General features: G+C 41.1%; 1 protein-coding gene across 2 annotated transcripts; it reads left to right on the plus strand.

The window, feature by feature from the left end:
• Nucleotides 1–265: 265 nt before the first annotated feature.
• Nucleotides 266–21,019, plus strand: macroh2a1 (macroH2A.1 histone). 2 transcript variants are annotated; one of them, XM_083926853.1, is made up of 9 exons: nt 266–521; nt 2,435–2,635; nt 3,494–3,600; nt 3,841–4,032; nt 5,641–5,748; nt 9,323–9,422; nt 13,719–13,808; nt 17,516–17,690; nt 19,361–21,019. In XM_083926853.1, the coding sequence occupies exons 2-9, from the start codon at nt 2,464–2,466 to the stop codon at nt 19,524–19,526; spliced, it is 1,110 nt and encodes a 369-aa protein (XP_083782979.1). In that variant the 5' UTR covers nt 266–521; nt 2,435–2,463; the 3' UTR covers nt 19,527–21,019. The 2 variants fall into 2 exon arrangements, with proteins under 2 accessions (XP_083782979.1, XP_083782980.1); XM_083926854.1 differs by lacking the exon at nt 9,323–9,422 and adding an exon at nt 11,329–11,419 and having other exon boundaries at nt 272–521; nt 19,361–21,017.
• The last annotated feature ends 552 nt before the right edge of the window (nt 21,020–21,571 follow it).

Here is a 21,571-nt window from a genome sequence, read left to right on the forward strand (position 1 = left end):
TTGAAATAACTAAAATATGCACTTTTGAAATAATTTTCATTACCTTTCGCAATTTTTTTTGTCGGTGTCAGATTATTTATAACATAATGGAGATAAATGCCGGTTCTAGGGGGCTCCTGTTAATTTTTCTACCTTGGCCCCAACAGACTCTAGACTCGCCTCTGCATCCCTGGTCCAAAGAGTTTGACGTCGCCTTCAGTAAAATACGCAATTTAAATGTGACTGTCAGAAAGCCTGGCCTGAATGTGAGAGCTTGCATCGATCTTAACCGTAAACACTCAGCGTTTTTTATCCAAACCACGTGTTTCCCTGCACGGGGAAAAGGTGTAAAGGTTTAAAGATCATCTCGGCAGCAGATTCACATTCAGCAGGTTCGCTCTCTCCGGTAGTTGCATCGCTCCGCGGGCAGCAGCGCTGGCTCGCTCCGATATCTCAACTCGCTGTGGATTGTGGGAGTCGAGGACACTGCCCAGGCTTGTTCCCGAAGAACCGCAGACGGTCTTTCCCCCCGCTGTGTTTTTGTAAGTAACGCACCGGGCTTTGTCACCTGTCGTGTCGAGCACGGTCCCTTATTCGGTGTCCGCTCTCGTTAACGTTGCCATTTTAGTGTTTTTTTTTATTGGCATGGAGGCCGAGAGCGGAGACTGCTGGAGCTGGCAGGCGGGGAGGGGAGGGAAGGAGGAGCGGGCAGCTGCCGCCGCTCTGCCGGGGTTATTTCCACCCCAAAAAAAAGCTCGCTGACCTGCACGGGAAAATGTGCTCAGGTCGTCCGACAGCTCAATTTTAGCTTTTAATATAGTCGCTGAGTCTGTGGATGAAATGAATTTACATGTGCGAGACATCCAGCGGGCTGTTGACATGCGGAAATCGTTGTCAGCTGCCAGCAGAGAGAAATACAGTCAGCGAGGCGGTGAAATCAACCTCTACCTGTCCGGAGCGGAGAAATGCCGCAGATGGGTGATCTCCTTCCCGCCGCTCATTAACGTTATTGCCGGTTAATTGTCACGGCGCAGCGCTGTGTTTCATACGATACAATGTAGGCTATATCGTGTGAAATCCTTGCATTACAGCAGTTTGGCCTTTGGTGGGGGCTAATTAATTACCAGGAACATACAGCTAATTAATAAATGAATTCATGTCTGCAGCTGTTACATGGGAAAATGGTTTCCAACACATGTCATGACAACATCCACGGGAATAACTTGAAATATTAAGACTTTTCTATTCGACTTTAAGCCAGGAATTCATAGCTATATGCATATTTACATTGAATAAGTCATCATTCCCATGGTAACAGGGTGCTAATGTGCATATGTTAATACAATCTGACAGCAATCCATCACTGCTTACAGCCAGTGTGGCATTTCAGATGCTCTTTGGCCTTAGGGTGATCTAAGTAAATAAAAACCTGTGGATCTTGGGCAATTAATATTATGAAGTGTGGGGAAGTAAATTGTGAAAGTGATGTGCTTATGCATCCAGGGGATTTGTAGTTACTGAGAGTGAAAGCACAGGACTAACTAGAGGGTGACAGTAGATCCATGATGAAGGACTTAGCCTTGATCGAATAATAATAATTGTATTATTTATTATTACATAAAGTGAACCTGACGTTGCTTATATTTCGATTGCTTTGATTCTGTATTTTTCTTGATATTTATAAGCATTTGTGCTTTATTTTATTCTTTGTAAATAAGTCCTTAATACAAGGCGATATTCATTTGAGGCAGATGCAGTTTAGTTGTGCTTGAATAATGACAGTAAAGAGTTTAGAGCGGGGTGTTTGGATGTGAAACCTTGAAACCTATTCAGGATTGTATCAGCTTCTGTTTTTATTATATTTAAGGGGTCAAAAGTTATCCGACCTCTAAACACTAAATATTACATAAAGATGTATTGGTTCTTTATTCAGGAAGTTCTTTTAGTTTGTTGTAAAAGTCTTTAGAAAACATTATATCCGTGAATGTCACACTTACAGGAATGTAACGTGTCGGTGTCAGAAAAATATCATGAAAGTACAATATTAGTATGTTTTCAGTGTCAGAAAAATATCATGAAAGTACAATATTAGTATATTTTCAGTGTCAGAATAGATGTTTTGAAATTATTCCATGGGACCCAGCGAGCCCCAGAGGGCCGACTGCTTATTTATTTCAGTCTTTATTGTGATTAATCACTTCCTGTTGGAGAAGAGAAGTGTCCAAACATAACACTGGGATTTCATCTGGGCAAATTTCCAGTTTTGGAAATATGTCCTCTGTTGCAGCCTCAGTGTGTTATTGCAACCAGAGCGCACGTTTTCACCACTTACCAAGACAAATAAGGAATACAGTCAGCCACACTAGGTGTACTCTGTATTGTATTACTGCTTATTAAATATTTTACTCACCATAAAGGAATATTCAGATGGATCCCGGTTGTTGTGTCCCTACAGAGACCCACACTGGTAGCGGTCTCAGCACCATGTCGAGCCGAGGAGGAAAGAAGAAGTCGACCAAGACGTCCCGGTCCACCAAGGCCGGGGTCATCTTCCCCGTGGGTCGTATGCTGCGCTACATCAAGAGGGGACTGCCCAAATATCGCATCGGGGTGGGAGCGCCCGTCTACCTGGCTGCTGTCCTTGAGTATCTTACTGGTGAGAGAATGATAAATATGAATAATGCTTATTTGAATACAGATGTCAGCTTATCTACTATCACAGATGCTTTTTAGCTGCTACTGCAGTTTTGTACTGTTGTTTGCTGCAGCAACTTGTTCTCAAGCAAGACGAGCAAAATCTTAATATTCAGTGGTATCTACTCCACGCAGAAAGCAACGCAACCAAAATAGGCAACTGCTATGAATTAGAAACTTTTCCCACAAAATTGCATTACATTAACATTAACACAAGCTTCACATAGAAATAGGTAACATTGAGGAACTTTTCTTGAAGCTGTACATATATTCAGAGATGACCTAATCTCTTGGTATGAGCTAAAAGATGATTGGTCCAGACATTTGCTCCATTCTCATGTAAATTATGTTTTTTTTTTCTCTGTAGAGATTATATAGAATTAGAGGACCACGTGAAAGTTTAACATTATTTATTAGGCTTACCTCAGCATTCATAGATTTTCTACGCCACATGTTCATTGATGGTTGCAGGTTCGCATCCCGGCCTGGGCCTTTCTGTGTGGAGTTTGCATGTTCTCCCTGTGTCTGCGTGGGTTTCCTCCGGGTTCTCTGGTTTCCTCCCACAATCCAAAGACATGCAGGTGTTCGGTTCATTGATGACGCTACAAAATTGCCCTTAGGTGTGAATGGTTGTCTGTCTCTGTTTGTCTCTATGTGTCCTGTGATAGACTGGCGTCCTGTCCAGAGTGTACCCTGCCTCACGCCCGGTGTCAGCTGGGATTGGCTCCAGCCCCCTGCGACCCCGACCCCAGGAATAAGCGGTTGAAGATGAATGAATGAATTAATGTTAATTGATGGTATTTTTTATTCACCCATGTAGCTGAGATCTTGGAGTTGGCCGGTAATGCAGCCAGAGACAACAAGAAGGGTCGCGTCACACCACGGCACATCCTGCTGGCCATCGCCAACGATGAGGAGTTGAACCAGGTCGGCTGCTGCACTCATCTGAAAAAAACATTATTGACATGCCGCGCTTATGTAAACTTGATATCGTCAAGTTCATTTTAAAGTTTTCTAATCTGTCACTTGAAGGACATTGTGTAGTCCATTTACAAAAAAAATTACAGCATTCTATCATTGTCAATGCAAGACTTTTTGATTTCTTACCTTCCCTGCAGCGTGGGACAGTGTGGACCCCGGTTTGTAACGCTTGTCTTCCTGTCTCAGTTGCTGAAAGGTGTGACCATTGCAGCAGGTGGAGTCTTGCCCAACATCCACCCGGAGCTGCTGGCTAAGAAGAGAGGAGCAAAGGGAAAACTGGAGACGCCGGTCTCACCCGCCCCCGAGAAGAAACCCAAGCCGGTCAAGAAATCAGCGAGCAAGAAAATGAGTGGGAAAAAGGGAGGAGCGAGGGCTAAGGTATTGCTTCATGTGAACAGTCTGGTGAATGTCATCTACACCTAATGTGTCAAGGCGTTAGCTGAGAAAGGTTCATCACTGAACACCTGTTATTAAGTATTTGTTTATCTGCTTTATCTAGCAGCACTAGAAACATTTAATCGGACTTCTTTAACCACTTTATGTCATTGTTGTGGTACGTTGATTGATTTGATAAGCGTGCAATGCTCAAATTAAAATCAGAAGATTAGTTTTTTAAGACATGCAGATTTTGCTACTGAAACACACTCAACGTCCTCAGCAGCAACTCACAAACTTTATTTTAATGAACCTTTACAGTAGTTAGTAGTATACAGAAGGGGAAAATGCCAATCGTGCATCAAGTCATACTAAAACCTGTGACCAACAGTCATTTCTGGAGCAGTGTATTTTATCTTTTGAGCATTCAGTCTTGTAGTTTGAGTCATTTTGGAACAATAAAAGAGAGAAATGAAGAAATCCATGTTGACATCTGATAGCCAGGCTTTTCCTCCCCCAAGATCTGGACTGAAGCTCATATTTAGCTATTTCCTGATGTGTCCTTAGCTGGCTTCAACACATGACAAAGATGATCAAAGATGAAAAATTGGTGTTTCCAGTCCAGTACAGAGTTACTTTCCAATAAACTTTACACAAACTTTAAAGACATAGTACGGGATAGGTGAAAGAGTTTAAATGTTTTGTAGTAGTTGGGAGAAAATAAGATTCATTTAAAAGGCTCAACATCTTAAATGCGGACGACTTCTGGTCGGTTGATCGACTGTTTGGTCAATATGCTCTTGTGCGGCCATCTTCTCATTGGACGGACAACCGCTGGCGTTGCTTTCATAAGGCAGTGGCGTGTTCAATTAAGCATTTTATCCAAGCTGAAAATTCCAGGCGAACTTCTGTAGACATCCAGCAGAGTGAGGTTGTGGTTTTTCTATCTACCTGAGTGAGTCTTTGCTTGATCTTGAATCCCGCTGCCGTGCTGTGAGATGTCGGCAGACGTGTCGGCACATTAAGGTGAAATAGGTCTGGATGAAGGGAAGGCTGAAGCCCGATATATACGGTCCAGCAGTATTACTTTCTCCTCTGTTGTTGTTGTTCAGCACTTTTGTCCCGTCCATCCTTCACTGTGATTGGACAGCTGGGTAAAAAACAGTGATGAGCACAGCATCACAAGCGACCAGGACATAACTCCAAATGAGCAGCACTCAGCACCTCGCACGCTGCTGGTGTTTGAGTAAATACATATATACTGTAAATACACGGCACTCCCATTGCAAATAATAAAAAACTAATAATACACTGCGCTTAGGACAAAACGCTTCGGTGGACACTCAGCACTACCAGGTAGAGTACACATAATTGGTGGAAGAGTAGGTAGACCAAGTTCCTTGGGTGACTAACGGCCCTAAAGTTCAATGAACATCCAGAACAAGAACAATCTAAAAGCACAGCACTAAGACAGGATGTTATCGTGAAACAGCTTCAGCAGTAAAAATTAATAAACTAACTTATTACCTCCCTGCAGAAGGGACCAAGGGAATAGATAATATTCCCATATAGTGTCACATAAAGACAACGTGTATTCTGTTTCCTCAACAGAAGCAGGGTGAGGTGAGCAAGGCAGCGTCAGCGGACAGCACCACAGAGGGCTCTCCAGTTGACAGCTTCACCGTGCTCTCCACCAAAAGCCTCTTCCTGGGTCAAAAGGTCAGTGTTCTGTCTGTGGAAATAGACACAGGTCGAAGCTAAATACATAATAAACTACAGGTGAGTCTCTATTGAATGATTTAGGTTTGGCATGAACAGATACCTAACTCCTAACTCATGCCAGGCTAAAATAAGGCGTATACAGAAGTAAGAGTTCAAGACACATCTTTGAATACTTACATTAAATACATAAAGGAGGACATACAAATATGTACGCATTAGATATTATGAGTAAAATTGTTTTAAAATGATGTGCCATACATTATAAAAGTTTTAAGTTGGATAAAAGTCAAAGGAATAAGACACAATCTCATGCCATTTCTTTAGTCACGGAGGATCTTATCTCTGTTTTTGGTTTTTGATGAGCAACAAGATGAATCACATCATGAACTATAAAACTAAAGATATGTTTTATATTCTCAGCCACAGGGGTTTTAATTAAAGATTTAAGACTAGAATAAAATCTGTTATTCAGTCTTTTATCTATTATTGAACCACATTTAAGAGGTGCAATCAATCAAAGATGAGGTGATAATGTTGTGTATATAGTTATCTGTTCTGTCTCATAAAAAGAAAGCTGCTTGTGATATTTCGTCCTATAAATGTAAGTTTCCATCACGCTGTACTTCCTAACAGGTCTGCTATAGTTCCCCAGACTTCATATGAGGGCTCATAGTGCTACACAACAGAGCAGCGCACAACGCTTTTAACCTTAAATGTAGCAACCATGAGTGTTTCAACTGTATCTCACATCTGTAAGCTCCCCCTCGCTTTGGTCCTGCTGAGCATAGAAACTTCTTTTTGGCCATTTTCTTTTTTAAATTGAACTGAAACATGGAAGTAAATTTGCCTTGCAGTCACATCCAAGCCTTTTTTTTCTATTTTCAAGTTTCAAGATTGCAAGATCATCCTGATCAGAAGCTCATAAAAGGCGGGACACCTTATGTGTAAGAGAATGACTTAAGAATGATGCAAGAAGTGTCACTGAGTCCCTAATTTCAAACAGTTATAGTAATTATGGATTTATTATGATTTGGGCTTCTGTGCACCGTCTTTGTGCTTTATATATATATATATATTTGGCGTTACTGTCCAGTACAACATAATATTAACACAAACAGATAATATTGACTGATAGTGTCCACAGAAATGTAATTTGGAGGTGTTTTACAAGTCTTCAGAGAAGGGCTGGACGATAATTCAATATTATTATCGTCTTTCAATGGAATCAGGTTGTGATGAAATCAAATATCGAGATATCATGATACACAATTAGGTCATCTAAATTGATAACAAGCACATACTAACTCAAATTGATGTAAATTATTTTGAGTTTATTTTTTTTCACCAAAGTTCTTATTGAATTTAGAAAATACTCAATAGTATTTTTCATGTTATATGTTCAATTCAAACAGGAATATACAAATATAGGCCTTACCATGTGGTTATTTTAGACTATTTATTTATTCACTCAGCAGAGAACATGCTGTATCTTGATAAATATATATATATATATATATATATATATATATTAATTATCATTATGGAGATAAGGAATGATCCATATCGTGATAGAAGATTTTGGCGATATCGTCCAGCCCTATGGAAGAGTCATGAAAACTCTCTCTACACTGTTTAAACAGAATCCAAAAAAACACAACATTAAATGCCCCCAGTAGAAGAACAAAAAGGGGAAATTTACTTCCAGAGCTCAATGTTTCAGCTCAGCGACTGCTAAGGGCTCTGCATGCTTTGGTCTACCCTGCATATGCTAATACTACTGTAAGAGTTATATAGTAATTACCCTGACCTGATGTGATAGCAGATTTAGTTTTTAAAGGATCATGAAACAGACTCCTTGCTTGCGGTTTTGTCAGAAATCTTGGGCAATTTTTCTTCTCAGCCATGAATTCATGGATCATTTAGGATCCTCGGAAAACATCACAGTCTGTAGCTACATGTATAACAAATTACAAGGCTGGAGTATTACAGTTTAAACACATGCTGTCTTGGCTCAGATGTATTGCATTTAATATCAAACTTACATTTATTTACTCTGTCCGTCTAATAGATTAGGCTCCAGTCAGTAGAGGGACGTATTTGTGTGCTGTCATACTTTCTTCATTAGTAAAATGTGCTCGATCGTGTAGTCGACCACAGATTACAGCAGCTGTTTGAAATCAGCGCATGGTAATCAAATTAATTCCATTAATCTCCCACTGATTAAGATAATGAACCTATGAGTGGAAAAGCTTGTCTGTTTTCTGTTTTATATACTTAATTAGCACAACTGCACTTTTTCTGCTCCTTTGTCTGTTCTGTTTCTGGTCTTTTATTACTTTTATTACCGAGTTCATATCACTAAAATGTAGTGTTTGCATAACCGATGATGAATCTTAAGCCAGTTTCACACATGCACTGCAAACCTGAAAGCACCTAGACATTCCCGCACAGTTGGAACGGACATTAAACAGACTTTAACCTGCCAGCTCCCTACTACAAAGACGAAACTTTGTCGATGACATTTCTATTTTGCGGATCGCGTAACCGGAGAGACGATGAGGTTCTGGAACTTTTGTCAGGAAGGACCAACACTGTAATCATCAGATTCAAGGGCCGGAAAGAGAATCGTTTATTTATGACCGAAATAGGCTACACGGCCGCGTTGTAATCCGCGCCACGCCCTTCCTCCTACGGGTATTTCCAGTAAGTGAGAACGCGTCGACATGGAAAATCTCCTGATTTGTGTGCTACATGTGCGAAATAGAAACTCCTAACATTGTCCAGCGTTCTTTTCAGGAAACAGCTTTTGACTCTGAGATACTAACAGGACAATATATATATAAGGATACCATGTTTGCTCTGAAACTTTAACAAAGTATAAATATTAATATAGTGGAATTAGCTTTGCAAACTAATAAATAGTAGGACGATGAACTGATTCCAATAGGAACAACAGGACTAAAGGAACATTAGCTAGACTACACTCTACACAAAAAACGAAAATAAAGTAATATGCCAAACTTTAGGAAAAGTACAGGTGTAAATAATCCAGTTATTGATGGTTGAATTGCATTTTGCTGCTTCAGACAGTTTCAGGGTCCTGGTATTGTTTGTGCAGGCTCACTGTCACGCTGTCACGGCTTACCGGGACACTTAAATAGACCAAAAGACCAACTAACAGTACATATTGTATCCATCATATCCACGTTGGTTAGTTTCTGCTTGTGACTGCTGTCCCTCTTGGTTGCTTCCATCATGGTCCTAATAATCCAGTCTCTGTTCATTGACATTTTAAATAATTTAGCATTTCCTAATCAATACACCTGCAGGCCCGCTGTCCTTATTTTCTGTCTCCTGTACAAAAAGTCTAGTCAGTCTGTCGACGGTTAGTCATTAAATTGCACGCATACGTTTAGCACTCACTCACTGTGTGCTTTCAGCTGTAGTGCAGATATGTTAAGCCGTGGTGTGAATCTGGTTTTAATTGCTTTGCTTCCTCCCCTCTTCCTTCTTGCTCTCCCTCCTCCTCTGCATGCCTCCCCCTCGCTCCCTGCCCTGCTCCCCTCCGCAGCTCAACCTTATCCACAGCGAGGTCAGTAACTTGGCTGGCTTTGACGTGGAGGGGGTCATCAACCCCACCAATGCTGAACTTGAACTTAAAGATGATCTAGGTGAGCTCCCCAGTCCCCCACATCCTCTCTGGTTCTGATTTTAAAAAATCCTTGAATGTTCGAGAGCTTGAGAAATTCTCCTGAATTAAATCGTCAGTGAATGAAAAACTCTCAACGGCCATCCTTCACCAGGTCTGTTCATTCACACTGAGGACAATTTGGTTCATGAAAGTGGAAGAGATATTGATTAAATTTGCAATACGTTTGCCTTAACTACAGCTCATTTTGAATTTCTCTTTCAAAGAAACACAAATGTATCGCTTTTCATATGGATGAATTGAAATCAACTGAAGATCTGATAAAAAAAAAAGAAGAATTGATACAAAATCCATTGAGGAAAACTGGGACCTTCTCTGCATTTTCTCTTTGCGTACTATCACTGTGGTGAGCTCCTTGCAAGCTCAGAAAAACAAGTTTATCTTAATCGTATTAATCTAAAGAGATAAGCATCCTCCGGTAGCAGGAAATACAACTTTTGGAAGCTTGGGAACATGAAATGAAATAGATGAAAATTAGTTTAAACTAACTTTTAAAAGCAGATATTATATTATACAATACATATTTTTGTTTATTTGCTAGTTACTTTCTAAATATCTCAGTACTGTAAATAAAAGCACAGGTTTAACCATTGCCCAGCTTTGTTGCATGTACGTCTATTTCTGTGTAAGTACTTTGCAGCGAACACCGGAGAGATTACACTTTACAGTAAACCCTAACGAAAGATTCAACCATTGGAAATTAATTGAAAAAACAGAAAGGAAAGCGAAGGACAGGTGCTATATGGTTACCCTTTGATGTCTGCTGACCGGTAAAAACCTCAGCTGCAGCCAACTTTCTTCAGCCAACGACTTAAAATCATAAAATCACTTATTGATGATGTTGCTCGCAGTGTGAATACCTGGTGAGGATTTTATTTTTGATCTTCTTGGACCTTGAGGGACTCACCCTGCTCTTTGACTGAAAACGAAGAGAAAGATTAATTTTAGTTCTTGAAGATGTACATAAAATACATTTCCCAGCAGCAAGGTATGAATTCCTGTGGAGACATTCAAGGATTTTTTATTTTTAAATCAAAACTCCACAGAGCAGTGATCCTGCTCGCTCTTCCCATTGTGTAGATGTGTTGAGGTTCATTCCAGGTCGTCCTCCTTTCAGATGGCTGTCAGACCTTTTTTATAATAATATGAAATGTGATGAAATAGAGCACCAATTTACAGGAGAGAAGCATGGCGTGAAGCTCTGTTAGTTGCTCGCTGCAGCTTGACTGTAAGGTCGGTGGCTTGGAGTGGGATCATACAATTGTGTGCTCAGTTACATTTGCCAAGAAATCAGGGCTGCACAATTAGTCAGAAAATGGGTTCAAAAAAATGTTCACTTTCTTAATATCCTCAATTTAAAAACTACAAAAACAAAGTGTGATTATTTTCAAATGCACTTGAGTGAAAGGTACCAAAGGTTAGGGTAATTTACTGTACTGTAAGAAATTAAAAAAGTAAATCTGCTAACTGTGCAGTCCTGCTTCCTAATTAAATAATGTGACTCACCATGTCCTCAGTTGCCTCCTTGTTTCCTGGGACGTCCTCAGCCAATAAGGAGCGCTCTCGCTTTGTCTCTTTTTTCCCTGTTCTTCTCTTTCATCCTTTTTTTTTGGTTCACCTTGTTTCTGCCCATCTGGTTGCTCCTGATCCCCTTTCACACACACACACACACACACACACACACACACACACACACACACACACACACACACACACACACACACACACACACACACACACACACACACACACACACACACACACACACACACACACACACACACACACACACACACATACACATACACACTCACTGTGTTTTTACCACCATGTTGTTTGCCTGTTGTCGTTGTTGTCGTCGTCTGTAGTTGCAAGTTGTCCAAGCCGACATTTCCATCGTGGAGAGCGATGCTGTCGTTCACCCGACCAACTCCTCCCTCTATACAGGTGGTGAAGTAGGTAAAGGAACCATTGAAACCAGAGACCACAAGTGCCTGTCTGTCTGCTCTCTTTTTGCATACTCCAGATAGTCCGCACTGCAGTCTGTGGACAAACACCACAGCAGCAGCAGCAGCACAATGTCTTAGTCTGCAATCGTAGTTGTTTAGCCGTTGTCATCAACCCAACTCCCTGCGGTTCTTAGTGTAAATGCTTGACTGTGGTAGTTATGTAATCTGGTGAAACATCGACTGAAAGAACTACTACTCTATCATGAGTGGAGATGTAATTGCAGAAGCTTGATATGTGCAAGCAGGGACTATTTTATGTATGCAGGGAAGTGCTTGTGGGGAAACTCCAGTCTCCAAGATTTGAACATGAGCTGCCAAACAGTGTTACAGTCACACGCTATGTTTTCACTAAACCTCACCCAGAAGACAAACTCAGTGTGGACACTGCAGGAAAAGATCATTTGAATTTGGCAGCGTACTGCATTAAAAACAGTCTGATAGTTGGCAGCCGGCTCTGTTTTCTCAGATGTCAGAAATTCCTGCATTTTTTTTACGCACCAAAAATGAAGAGTTTTAAAAACAGTTCCTCTTCTCAATAAGGCTCAGCCTCTCAAAACAGCACTAATGAGGTTGGCTGGATAATCTGGGACCCCCCACCTCAATATTGTGGACTGAAGCTGAAAAAACTGCTTTGGTTTTTACACCATCGCAGCCCCTTGGATTGTTTTAACGCAGGGCTGTTTCAGTCTGAGTGTCCATTAATTTAGTAATCCCCTGATATAGCTGCTACCCAAGCCATCTTAAAAAAAACATTGAAGTAAAAGTTCACTGTCTCACGCAACTTTCAAGTCTTTGTAGGTTTATCACATCACACAGGCACGGGCTACAGCCAGCCTGCAAAATGTGTAAAAGCAGGGACACAGTCCTTTTTAACATGGGGGGCTCATGTGTCGCTGCTGTACTCTACCCACTGATGATCCACCTTCAGCTAATCCCACTAAAGAAAACATACACAGTACTTCAATAGATTACCCTTAATAGTCATGTTGTACCCAAAGGCAGTGTTATACACAAACATGATCTACAGTTGAGTGCATAATGTAATGCATACACAGCTGTATATCAGTGTAATCCTGAAACCATGCTGCTGCTGCTGCTGCTGCCGCTGCCGCTGCTCGTTGCTGCTTTGTTCCTACTTCCACTTAACTAAAACGTGGGCAATCTGAGACCCGCTTCACTTCCTGTTCCCCTCGACTGTGCTGTCAGTTTTTGATCAAGACACGATCCAGAAGCCTCAAATTCAACCTTCTGAGCGCCGATCACTGTTCATTTAAATGAACCAGTAATTGTAATTTGTAATGTATTTAATTAAAGACAGGGGCAGTGCACAGTAAGACATTGATCTTGTACCAGAGGAGAATATGCATTGTGCCTGGTAATATAAAAAAAAAAGAGTGAGTGAATGCGTAACTATTTAACCACTAATGAAACAAAAGATAATACAAAGAAGATTCTTTTTCTGCTTGCTTGTATTGGCTGTTTAATCGTTTGAAGAAGGCTTATCACTAACTTTTCTTTAAAGCGCCGATATTAACCTTATTGTAATTTTCTCTCCTGCCTGTTTTTTTAATGATATTGCAGCCAGAACATTAATTTCTCTGGCTCTGGTAGTCCTTAACCACCCCTCTCTCCTCTCCGGTTTCCTTGTGGCTTCTCTCTTAAGCTCTGAGTTAATCTGAGCAATGTGGTACGACGTCCTTTAGCTGTTAACATAAGTAGGGAATAAAGAATTTGCTCTTGGTAAATGTATCTTCCTTCTCTTCAGAGTTGATTGGGCTGTTTTATTTTAAACTTGTATGCAAACTTGTCAGCAGAGCTTTCACATTATCATTAACAACACGCTGCTAGCCTTTTTTTAGCCTCTAATTTGGGAGTGTAAGAAAATACCCTCAGTCCACTGCAAATAAACCAGTATGTGAGGACAGAGGGAAGTAATTAGGCGCCGCAGCTTTAATACATTAGTTGAACAGAATCAGAGTGAGTCATTTGGAAAATAGCAGCCCAGAATCTTTACACTTCATTTGTGAGTCTTTTCCCTCATAACTGGAGTAACAGAGGCTCGGTGAGCTCAGAGATTCAGAGAGAAAGCAGGTGAAATGATTGACAGCATCGTTGTCTTGCCCGCTCGCCTGTCGTGCCCGTCTGCATGACGTCACCTCTCCTCTTTCCTCTCCTGCTTTCTGTCTGTCTGTCTGTCCATCAGCAGTATGCCAGGATGTAACCCCTCCAATCCCCTCCTCTGCTCACAGGCTCTGCTCTGGAAAAGAAGGGAGGGAAGGAGTTCACTGAAGCGCTGTTGGAGGTGAAGAAGAAAAACGGCCCTCTGGAGGTGGCTGGCGGTAAGTGCACAGACCAGATAACAGGATTGCCTACCAGCACCTGCTGCTTACATTACCACGGGGATGGTAAAGAGAGTTTAAAAAAATATTTTCTTTTTATTTAAAAGTATAGTTTGTCATTTCGTTTTGAGAAATTTGGGTTTTTTCTTGCATTATTAGATGGACCTCCATCAAGTCAGGATCTGCTGTTGTGACTTTAAACTGGATGTCACAAAAGACCAACAGAACTTCCCCTTTAGAGGGAGGGACCCATGTTATTATATTCTGTTATCATATGCTGTGCTCATAATTCAAAGAGATATTTTATCCTTTTTAATCCAGGCCTGAGTCATGGCCGTTTACATTGTGTTCAGATGAATGGTGTTTGGCCAGTCTCAGAGGCCGAAGTCCGCACAGAACGGAGCATCAGAGATTTGCCAGATTTCTGCAGAGCGCTGTGATGCGAAACGACTCATTTCATGTCATTCGGTGGATTTCGGCACATCTCCAATGCTCCATTCTGCAGAGACTCTGACATGTGACAAGCCAAACCCTGTTCATCTGAATACAATGCCCTCATTGAAACAGACCCGGTTTAAATATGGCAAAGTGTCTCTTTTAAATGATAGGCTGTCACAGATAGTCGGCTTAGACTTTAAAGTTTATGATTGTTTTATGTGGCAAAACAGCTGCAGCAGTAACTTCATCGCAGCAGTGTTCCAGGAGATTTAACAGAACCAGAATGACGGTTATTGCCATGGATTCACTTTCCCTCACACTGCATTTGCCTTGGTGTTTGGCGCATACAGTAAACATATTGAGAGGAAATTAAAATAAAGGTAAAGTACTGCAACAGCCAAGAGCATGCATGTAAAATAGAAACAGGAAACAGTGATAGATTGGACAGAACACAAACTGAAACACTGCATTACAGTTATTCTCAGAAAAAAAAATGGGTAGGACTTTCCGTAAGTGCTGTCTAAGTGGTATCAACTATTAGTAGTTGATTTTGCCTTCCATCCGTATAGGAGCAGCCAACATGTGTGGCTATGAGATCGATTTTAAAGACACACTTTGGCCTTTTCATTCTTCTCTTAAAGGTTTTGCCAGAATGTCCTGTTATTTAACTTTTTAGTGACCCTGTGAATACTTAAGTTATTTTTGTCATGAAAATGATCATAGACATTTATTATTGGCACGTAATATCTGTCCCTGGCAACTTTATCCTAAAACTACAGGCATCAGTCTTCAGGGACCCATATTCTTTGAGCCACCAGATTATTTTATCCTTCAGTCCATTTGTCTTCACTTTCTTTCTGCCCCTCTCTTATTCTTTCTCCATCTGTCTCTCTCCTTAAGCATCACTCACACTCCCTTTTTTAAACACTCCCCACCTTCACCAGTGCTCTCTCTCTCTCTCTCTCTCTCCCCCCCCCCACATTCAGCCAAGTTAGCTCAGCCTCATAATCCCGGTCTCTGAGTGGAGCTCGTAAATAGATTACCAGGTGACTGAACACCGAGCCAGCGGAGCCTGTCAGGGATTCCTGGGAATCAGGATTGGCCTAGCAGGCATCCTGACCAGACCTGGTTCAGAAACTGCTGTCAAAAAAGTTCTTCAGGATGGAAAAAATACTTGTTAAAAGTATTTGCTCATCTAAATTACACAACCAAGCTTCACAATTTCGAGTTCAGTCAGATACAGTACCATAGAGTTGTGGTGAAGATGGATTTGTAGAGAGGAAAAAAAGGCCAAAAGAGAAGGTTTATATATGTGCTGAGGGAGGGCATGCAGGTGGTTGGGCATGCAGGTGGTTGGTGCGACAGAGGAAAATGGAGAGGACAGGAAGTGTTGGAAACAGATGATCTGCTGTGGTGACACTTGACGGCAGCAGCCAAAAGACGAAGTATTTATTGACAATAAGAAAAATACAGAAATGTCTTTTGCAGAAACAATTCTATGGCACACAGGAAGTAATGCGATCCCTATTTCTGGAAGCAGCATGACCTGTTTTGCTTTTCAGACTGCATTAAAGACATTGGTCAGCTAAATTGCAAAAATGTTGCACGACAGTACTGTCCTCATAGTTTGATTGACAGGCGATCTCCAGATGTGCAGCGCACAAACACCACCACCACACACTGTTCCTCCGTTCCAAACCACAAAACAAGTTGAACTTTGCAGGCTGTCATGAAGACTGTGATCATCATCATCCAGACACTTTACCTCACAACCAGATCACATATGCAGTGAGGCTCTCACTCCGCTGTGTGAAGTCTCTCCATCCTCTCTCTGTGTGCCATCTGGAAAGAAGCTCGTCCTCAGCTTTGACTCCAGTCCACTCACACGTTCGCTGTGAGCTAATAAAATCTGACTGGAGGCTTTCTCACTTCACAGAGTCACGGGGCTTTGGCCGAGTTGTCTACAAATGCCGGTTTGACTCGTTCATCTCGTGTCTTCTCTCCGTTTCCTCCTCTCGCCTTCTCTTCCTTGTTCTGCTTCTCCTCCTTTTCCTCGCTCCTCTTCAGCGGTCTGGAGAAGTGATTTCTCCAGCCCACCTCGCTGTAATGCCCTGGCCAAACCAAATTTTAAGCTCTTAGGGATTTGCTGCATGCCTTTTCCACAAAGCAACTTGTTCTTTTAGCATCTCAGGCCTCCAGGGTTTTTAGACTTCTGACAAAAGTGGTTAACGAAGCGGATTTTGACTGTAGACAATAGACGTGAGACAATCCAGCAGTCTGTCAGAGGTGAATGAGTTCACTCACTGAAATTTAGCTAAATATGATGTGGTGTCTCAGGAAAACTATGTTTAAGGTAACTGATTTCACTCTACACAACAGATAACAGCAGGTGTTTAGTGAGGTTATCCGGCTGTTAAGTCTGACGTAACACCCTTTTAAAATATAATTTCCGGGTCCAAACGCTCCGTTAAAACAAAACCGACACAGCGGCTGAATATGTGAACAATTACGGTCACCTCTTTGGTCAGTTAGACACCTTTTCCATCCATAAGAAAAAGGTAAAATGACAATGACAGTGTTTTTTTAAAACTCAGGTCTGTTCAAACAACGGGAAGACGGAACTGCGGTGTTGGAGAAATATGAGGCTTGGACCTGCTAGGACCCGGAAATCATATTTTGAAAGGGCGTTACGTCACAACTTAACAGCCGGATAGAACATTTAAAGTGTCATTGCAAGGTGACAGTGGCTGTTGTAATTTAATTTAGGGCTGAAGCGTATTAGTGGATTGATTGATTAGTTGATCCACACAAACAATGTGTTTTAAACCCTAACCTTCATTAGCATTAGCTTTTGGTACCATGATGTTGGACTTTTGATCAAACAAAACAAGCAATTTGAAGACGTCATCTTGACTATCGATACTTTTTTTTTCATTTTCTAACATTTTCCTTAATTGTATTCAAAAAGATATTCTAATAATTTGTGATTAAAAATAATAATTTGTCACACCCCAAATTTAAATCATCATAGCTCCTAAAAACTATTCTGATTATTATATTAAAATAGAAACATTTCTACTAGGAATGCTAGTACTTATATAAGATGAGATGAAACTTTGTTGTCCACTCACATGGAAATATTATCCTTACTAAACTTTTCTACCTGAAGTACGTTTCCATTCTGCTCCTCCTCCTCTGCTTTGTCCCCAATTTTGTGTCCTTTCCTCTTCTTATAACACTCGTCATCCTCTCTTCTCTCCATCCCTCAGCTGTGTTGACCGGCGGCTTCAGTCTGCCTGCGAAGTACGTCATCCACTGTAACAGTCCAGGCTGGGGCTCCGACAAGTGCGAGGAATTGCTGGACAAGACGGTGAAGAACTGCCTGGCTCTGGCGGATGAGAAGAAACTCAAGTCTGTGGCTTTCCCCTCTATTGGTAGTGGGAGGTAAGAAAACACACAGGAAGATACACACCCACTAAACCAGTGTTTATACATTTCCAAGCAAATTCTTAGGATGAAAATCCGTGCTCGGTGTGAAACGGCTTTAAACAGCTTTAAAACTGGAGTGTATTTGCAAAAAAGCTTCGTAAAAGAACACTTTTTTTTTTAGAAACATGGTCCCTGACAAGAAACACCCGAGCTACATACCCCCAACAGGCAGAAATGCCTTCACATGTCTTCATAACATCATGAGTGGCATACTTGCGTCGTCAGCAGTCAAATGTTCATGCTCATGTGTCTCTGCCCGCTTTTACATTTTGCTGCATTTTGTCTGTGTGAGACTAAACGGGAGTTGACATGGTTCCCTGGCAACGGCGGTAAACGGCTCCACTTTGATCAGGAAAGATTTACACAAACCTAGCATGTGTTGGAATAACAGTAAGAATGTGTGAAAGCAGCACATGGAGGTCAGCGCAGCGGATCAAAACCTTTTTGGCTCGAAGAAACATGCACCTGTGAACTCTCATCCCAGGTTTAATACTGTATGAGCTGCAGTAATTGAACCAAAGGGTGATGTTCCCTTCTTGTGTCATTTCAGTAGTCAGAGGGCTGAGAAGGTAAAACAAGGATTTAACAAAAAAAAGTCTGTGTTTAGCAGAAATATAGCCACTGTAGTGGTATTGCTCAAGTGTTGGTCAGTTGCTCCACCACTTTGGTCCAGACTGTGATATCTCAATTCTATTGGATGGGTTGTCCTGACAATTTTGTACAGATATTCATGTTCCCCTGTTGTGTGAACTCATCTAGGGCCAATATCCGGTCACAATTTCAGTTAACTTTAGTTTGTAATTAAATACCTCCAAAACTAATGACATTCCCATCAGCCTCAGCTTTACTTTGTGCTTGTAATTCGCAATGTTAGCATGCTAACATGCTAAACTAAGATGGTAAAGAAGGTAAAACAGTATACCTGCTCAACATCAGCATGTTAGCATTTGGCACAAAGCACCGCTCTGCCTGAGAGCACAGAGCCGCCAGCATGCCTGTAAACCTATTTTCTTATTCCCCATTTTGTTAATTATTTTATGACCCATTGCGTTTATCTTTCGGACACTTGTTGGACTTCGAAACACAGGCTGGGAACCACTGAGCAATAGGGGGTCAGTCGAAGTCAGTCAGTTCACAGTAGAACAAGCAGCTTTAGAGTGACGTGCAAAGTTTTCACACTCACACGCATCAGGGGCATACGTTGTGAGAAGAAGTGGAAAAAAACCCCAAACATTCTACTTAAAATTTGAGCCTGGGCTGAAAGAGGCGTATGTACATGTATGCTGATGATAAACCTTTTTTTCATTTTACCTTTTTAACATTTCACACATCTAGTTGCACTGTCGTTATTTGCTGCTCTGTGTGCCCTGAATTGCCCCCCGGGGACAAATAAAGTTTTTTGAATTGAATTGAATTGAATTGATATGCAGAGAAAACAATGTTTGGAGTGATTTAGAAATGGTGTCAAAAATTCACTATATGGGCTGTAATATCAGTTATCTGTTCATTTCTTTGACTCTCTTGAAATTCCCACATCGGTCGGGCCCTAAACATAACGAAAGTCACAGTCATGGTCAAGTAAATAAAAAGGTCTCTCCAGCATTTGACCACGTGTGTGTTCTCAGGAATGGTTTCCCGAAGCAGACGGCGGCCCAGCTGATCCTGAAGGCCATCTCCACCTACTTTGTGGCCACCATGTCTTCCACCATCAAGACCATCTACTTTGTGCTGTTTGACAGTGAGAGCATCGGGATCTACGTGCAGGAAATGTCCAAGCTGGAGGCGAGCTAAAAGAGTTTGGGGTCTTCGCCTCCTTGTCCCCTTTTTTCCCCCCTTACCCTGTTTTTTCCTTCAAGGAAATAGGAAGGTGTCTACTAGTGATTTGTTTTATTATCAAGAGAAGAAGAAAAAGAAGAATCCTTCTAAAGGCCGGGAACTTGTTTTTGCATTATGTTTGTGTTTTTACTATATTATTTTTAATTTCTTATTTACTTGTCACCTCTGGCGTGTAAATGTAAAAGTGCACTGTTCATTCTGCGGTCTTTTAATACAAACAGTGCTCTACAAAACAGATTCAACAAGTGAAAAAGACTCACTTTAAGATTTGCTTTTCATGGTATATATACGGTAAAAGATGTGACGAGAGATAGCTACACCTCAATTACCAGGCTTCCAGAGAAGTCTGATGAATACGGGTTAATGCATGTAACGGCAGTGAAGATGGAAAGAAAAATATTCTCTTTCTTTTCATCTCAAAAACACAAAACACCTAATTCAGTGTAATTTTTTGGTATTAATTCTCCGTTTATCATCTCTGTTGTTAGCAGTACTGTATAATGAAAAGGTAAAGTTCAGTTAGCTCTACTTTGGTCTTCAGGAGATGAATATAACAGAACTATGGAATGAGTTTTTGTGTTGTGTGTTGCCAACTCCTGTGTTTGCCTTTCTTTACACAGGCAAAGCATTAGTTTTCTTGTGTGCTGCAGAGACCTTGAATTTCCCCCAAAAAACCTTGACCTGTTTTATTCTAATAATCATCCTGGTACCGGCGTCATGAGTTGATACCGTAAACTAAACACCTGTTGGTTGTCACTTACAGTCAAAATAAGCAATTTATGGCATAAAAATGGTAGAATTGGAGGTTTTTGCAGGACACGAACGGTTTATATTGTGTGTTCCTATCAATGTTTATATAGATGGAGTATTTGTGAAATGTTATAGTAAAATATTGGACTGTAACATAGATTTTTATTTTCTATTTAAATTGATCCTAAAAGGCACAGGCGGTTTAGAAGAAGAAGTAACAAACAACCAGCGAGAGAGTTGTTATTTTGTGTGTTTCGTCTTTGTTAAGCCATAAAACAAATGTAATCATTTAAATGGAAGCTCTCTGCTGTTGCTCTTGGTTTGCTCTTTCACTCAGCCGCCACTAGATGGCTCCCTCTAATCAAGAATTGGATTCTTTTCATCTCAGCCATTTTCTGTGCAGCAGCAGGCCTCGTCACACAGACGCCGTTTGATTTGAGTTGGATTTGAATTGGGATTGAAGTACCTGTACATGAGGAACCAGACTGCTCTGCTGCATTTGGACTTTTCAGAAGCCTAACTTTCTTATGAAAAAAAAAAAAAAAAGAAGTAAAATGCTTTCTAAAGAATTGCTACAATTAATGATTCTACAAAAGGTCTGTACACACTCCGGTAATAAAATACCTTTAAAAACGTCATTCTGTCCCTGTCGAAACTATGAGATCATTTTGCGCTTCGACCTCGAGGATGCCGCCAGCAACGGCGAGCTTCACAGAATTATAAGTGTGTGTACGAGTGTGAAGTTAAATTGTAACAGAAAACTTTGTCCCCCAGTGGAAACGAGTGTGTGTATGTGTGTGTGACCTTGAATGGAATAATAAATCCATCTTCACTTTATTAAAGTGAGCATAATTGGAAGTGTTGCAGAACAAATGGCAGAAGGATGACATGCTACATTTATTTGAGTTGAGTGAGAGCCACATTCAAAAGCCTCAGGATCCCCAGCTCAACCTCCAGCTCTACGAGCATGTGTGTGTGTGTCTGTACTGTACTTACGAGGCCCAAGTGGTCTCAGTGAGAAAAGAAAAGACTCAGTGTGAGGACGTTCAGATGAGCTATCATTTCTGATACATTTGGAGACATAAGGATTGGTTAAAGATGAGCGCGGAGAGGCTTAATGTACGTGTAATGCTATTGTATTGGGATGTGGTTGTTACTCAATTTTTCAGCTTCCCCATTGGTGATTTCTGATACCAACCATTTTCTAGCCTGTAATCAGTTTTATATACAACCTCCCCACACCTGATCCT

The sequence above is a fragment of the Echiichthys vipera genome, assembly GCF_963691815.1.
Source record: "Echiichthys vipera genome assembly, chromosome: 14".
NCBI classification, from domain to species: Eukaryota; Metazoa; Chordata; class Actinopteri; order Perciformes; family Trachinidae; genus Echiichthys; species Echiichthys vipera.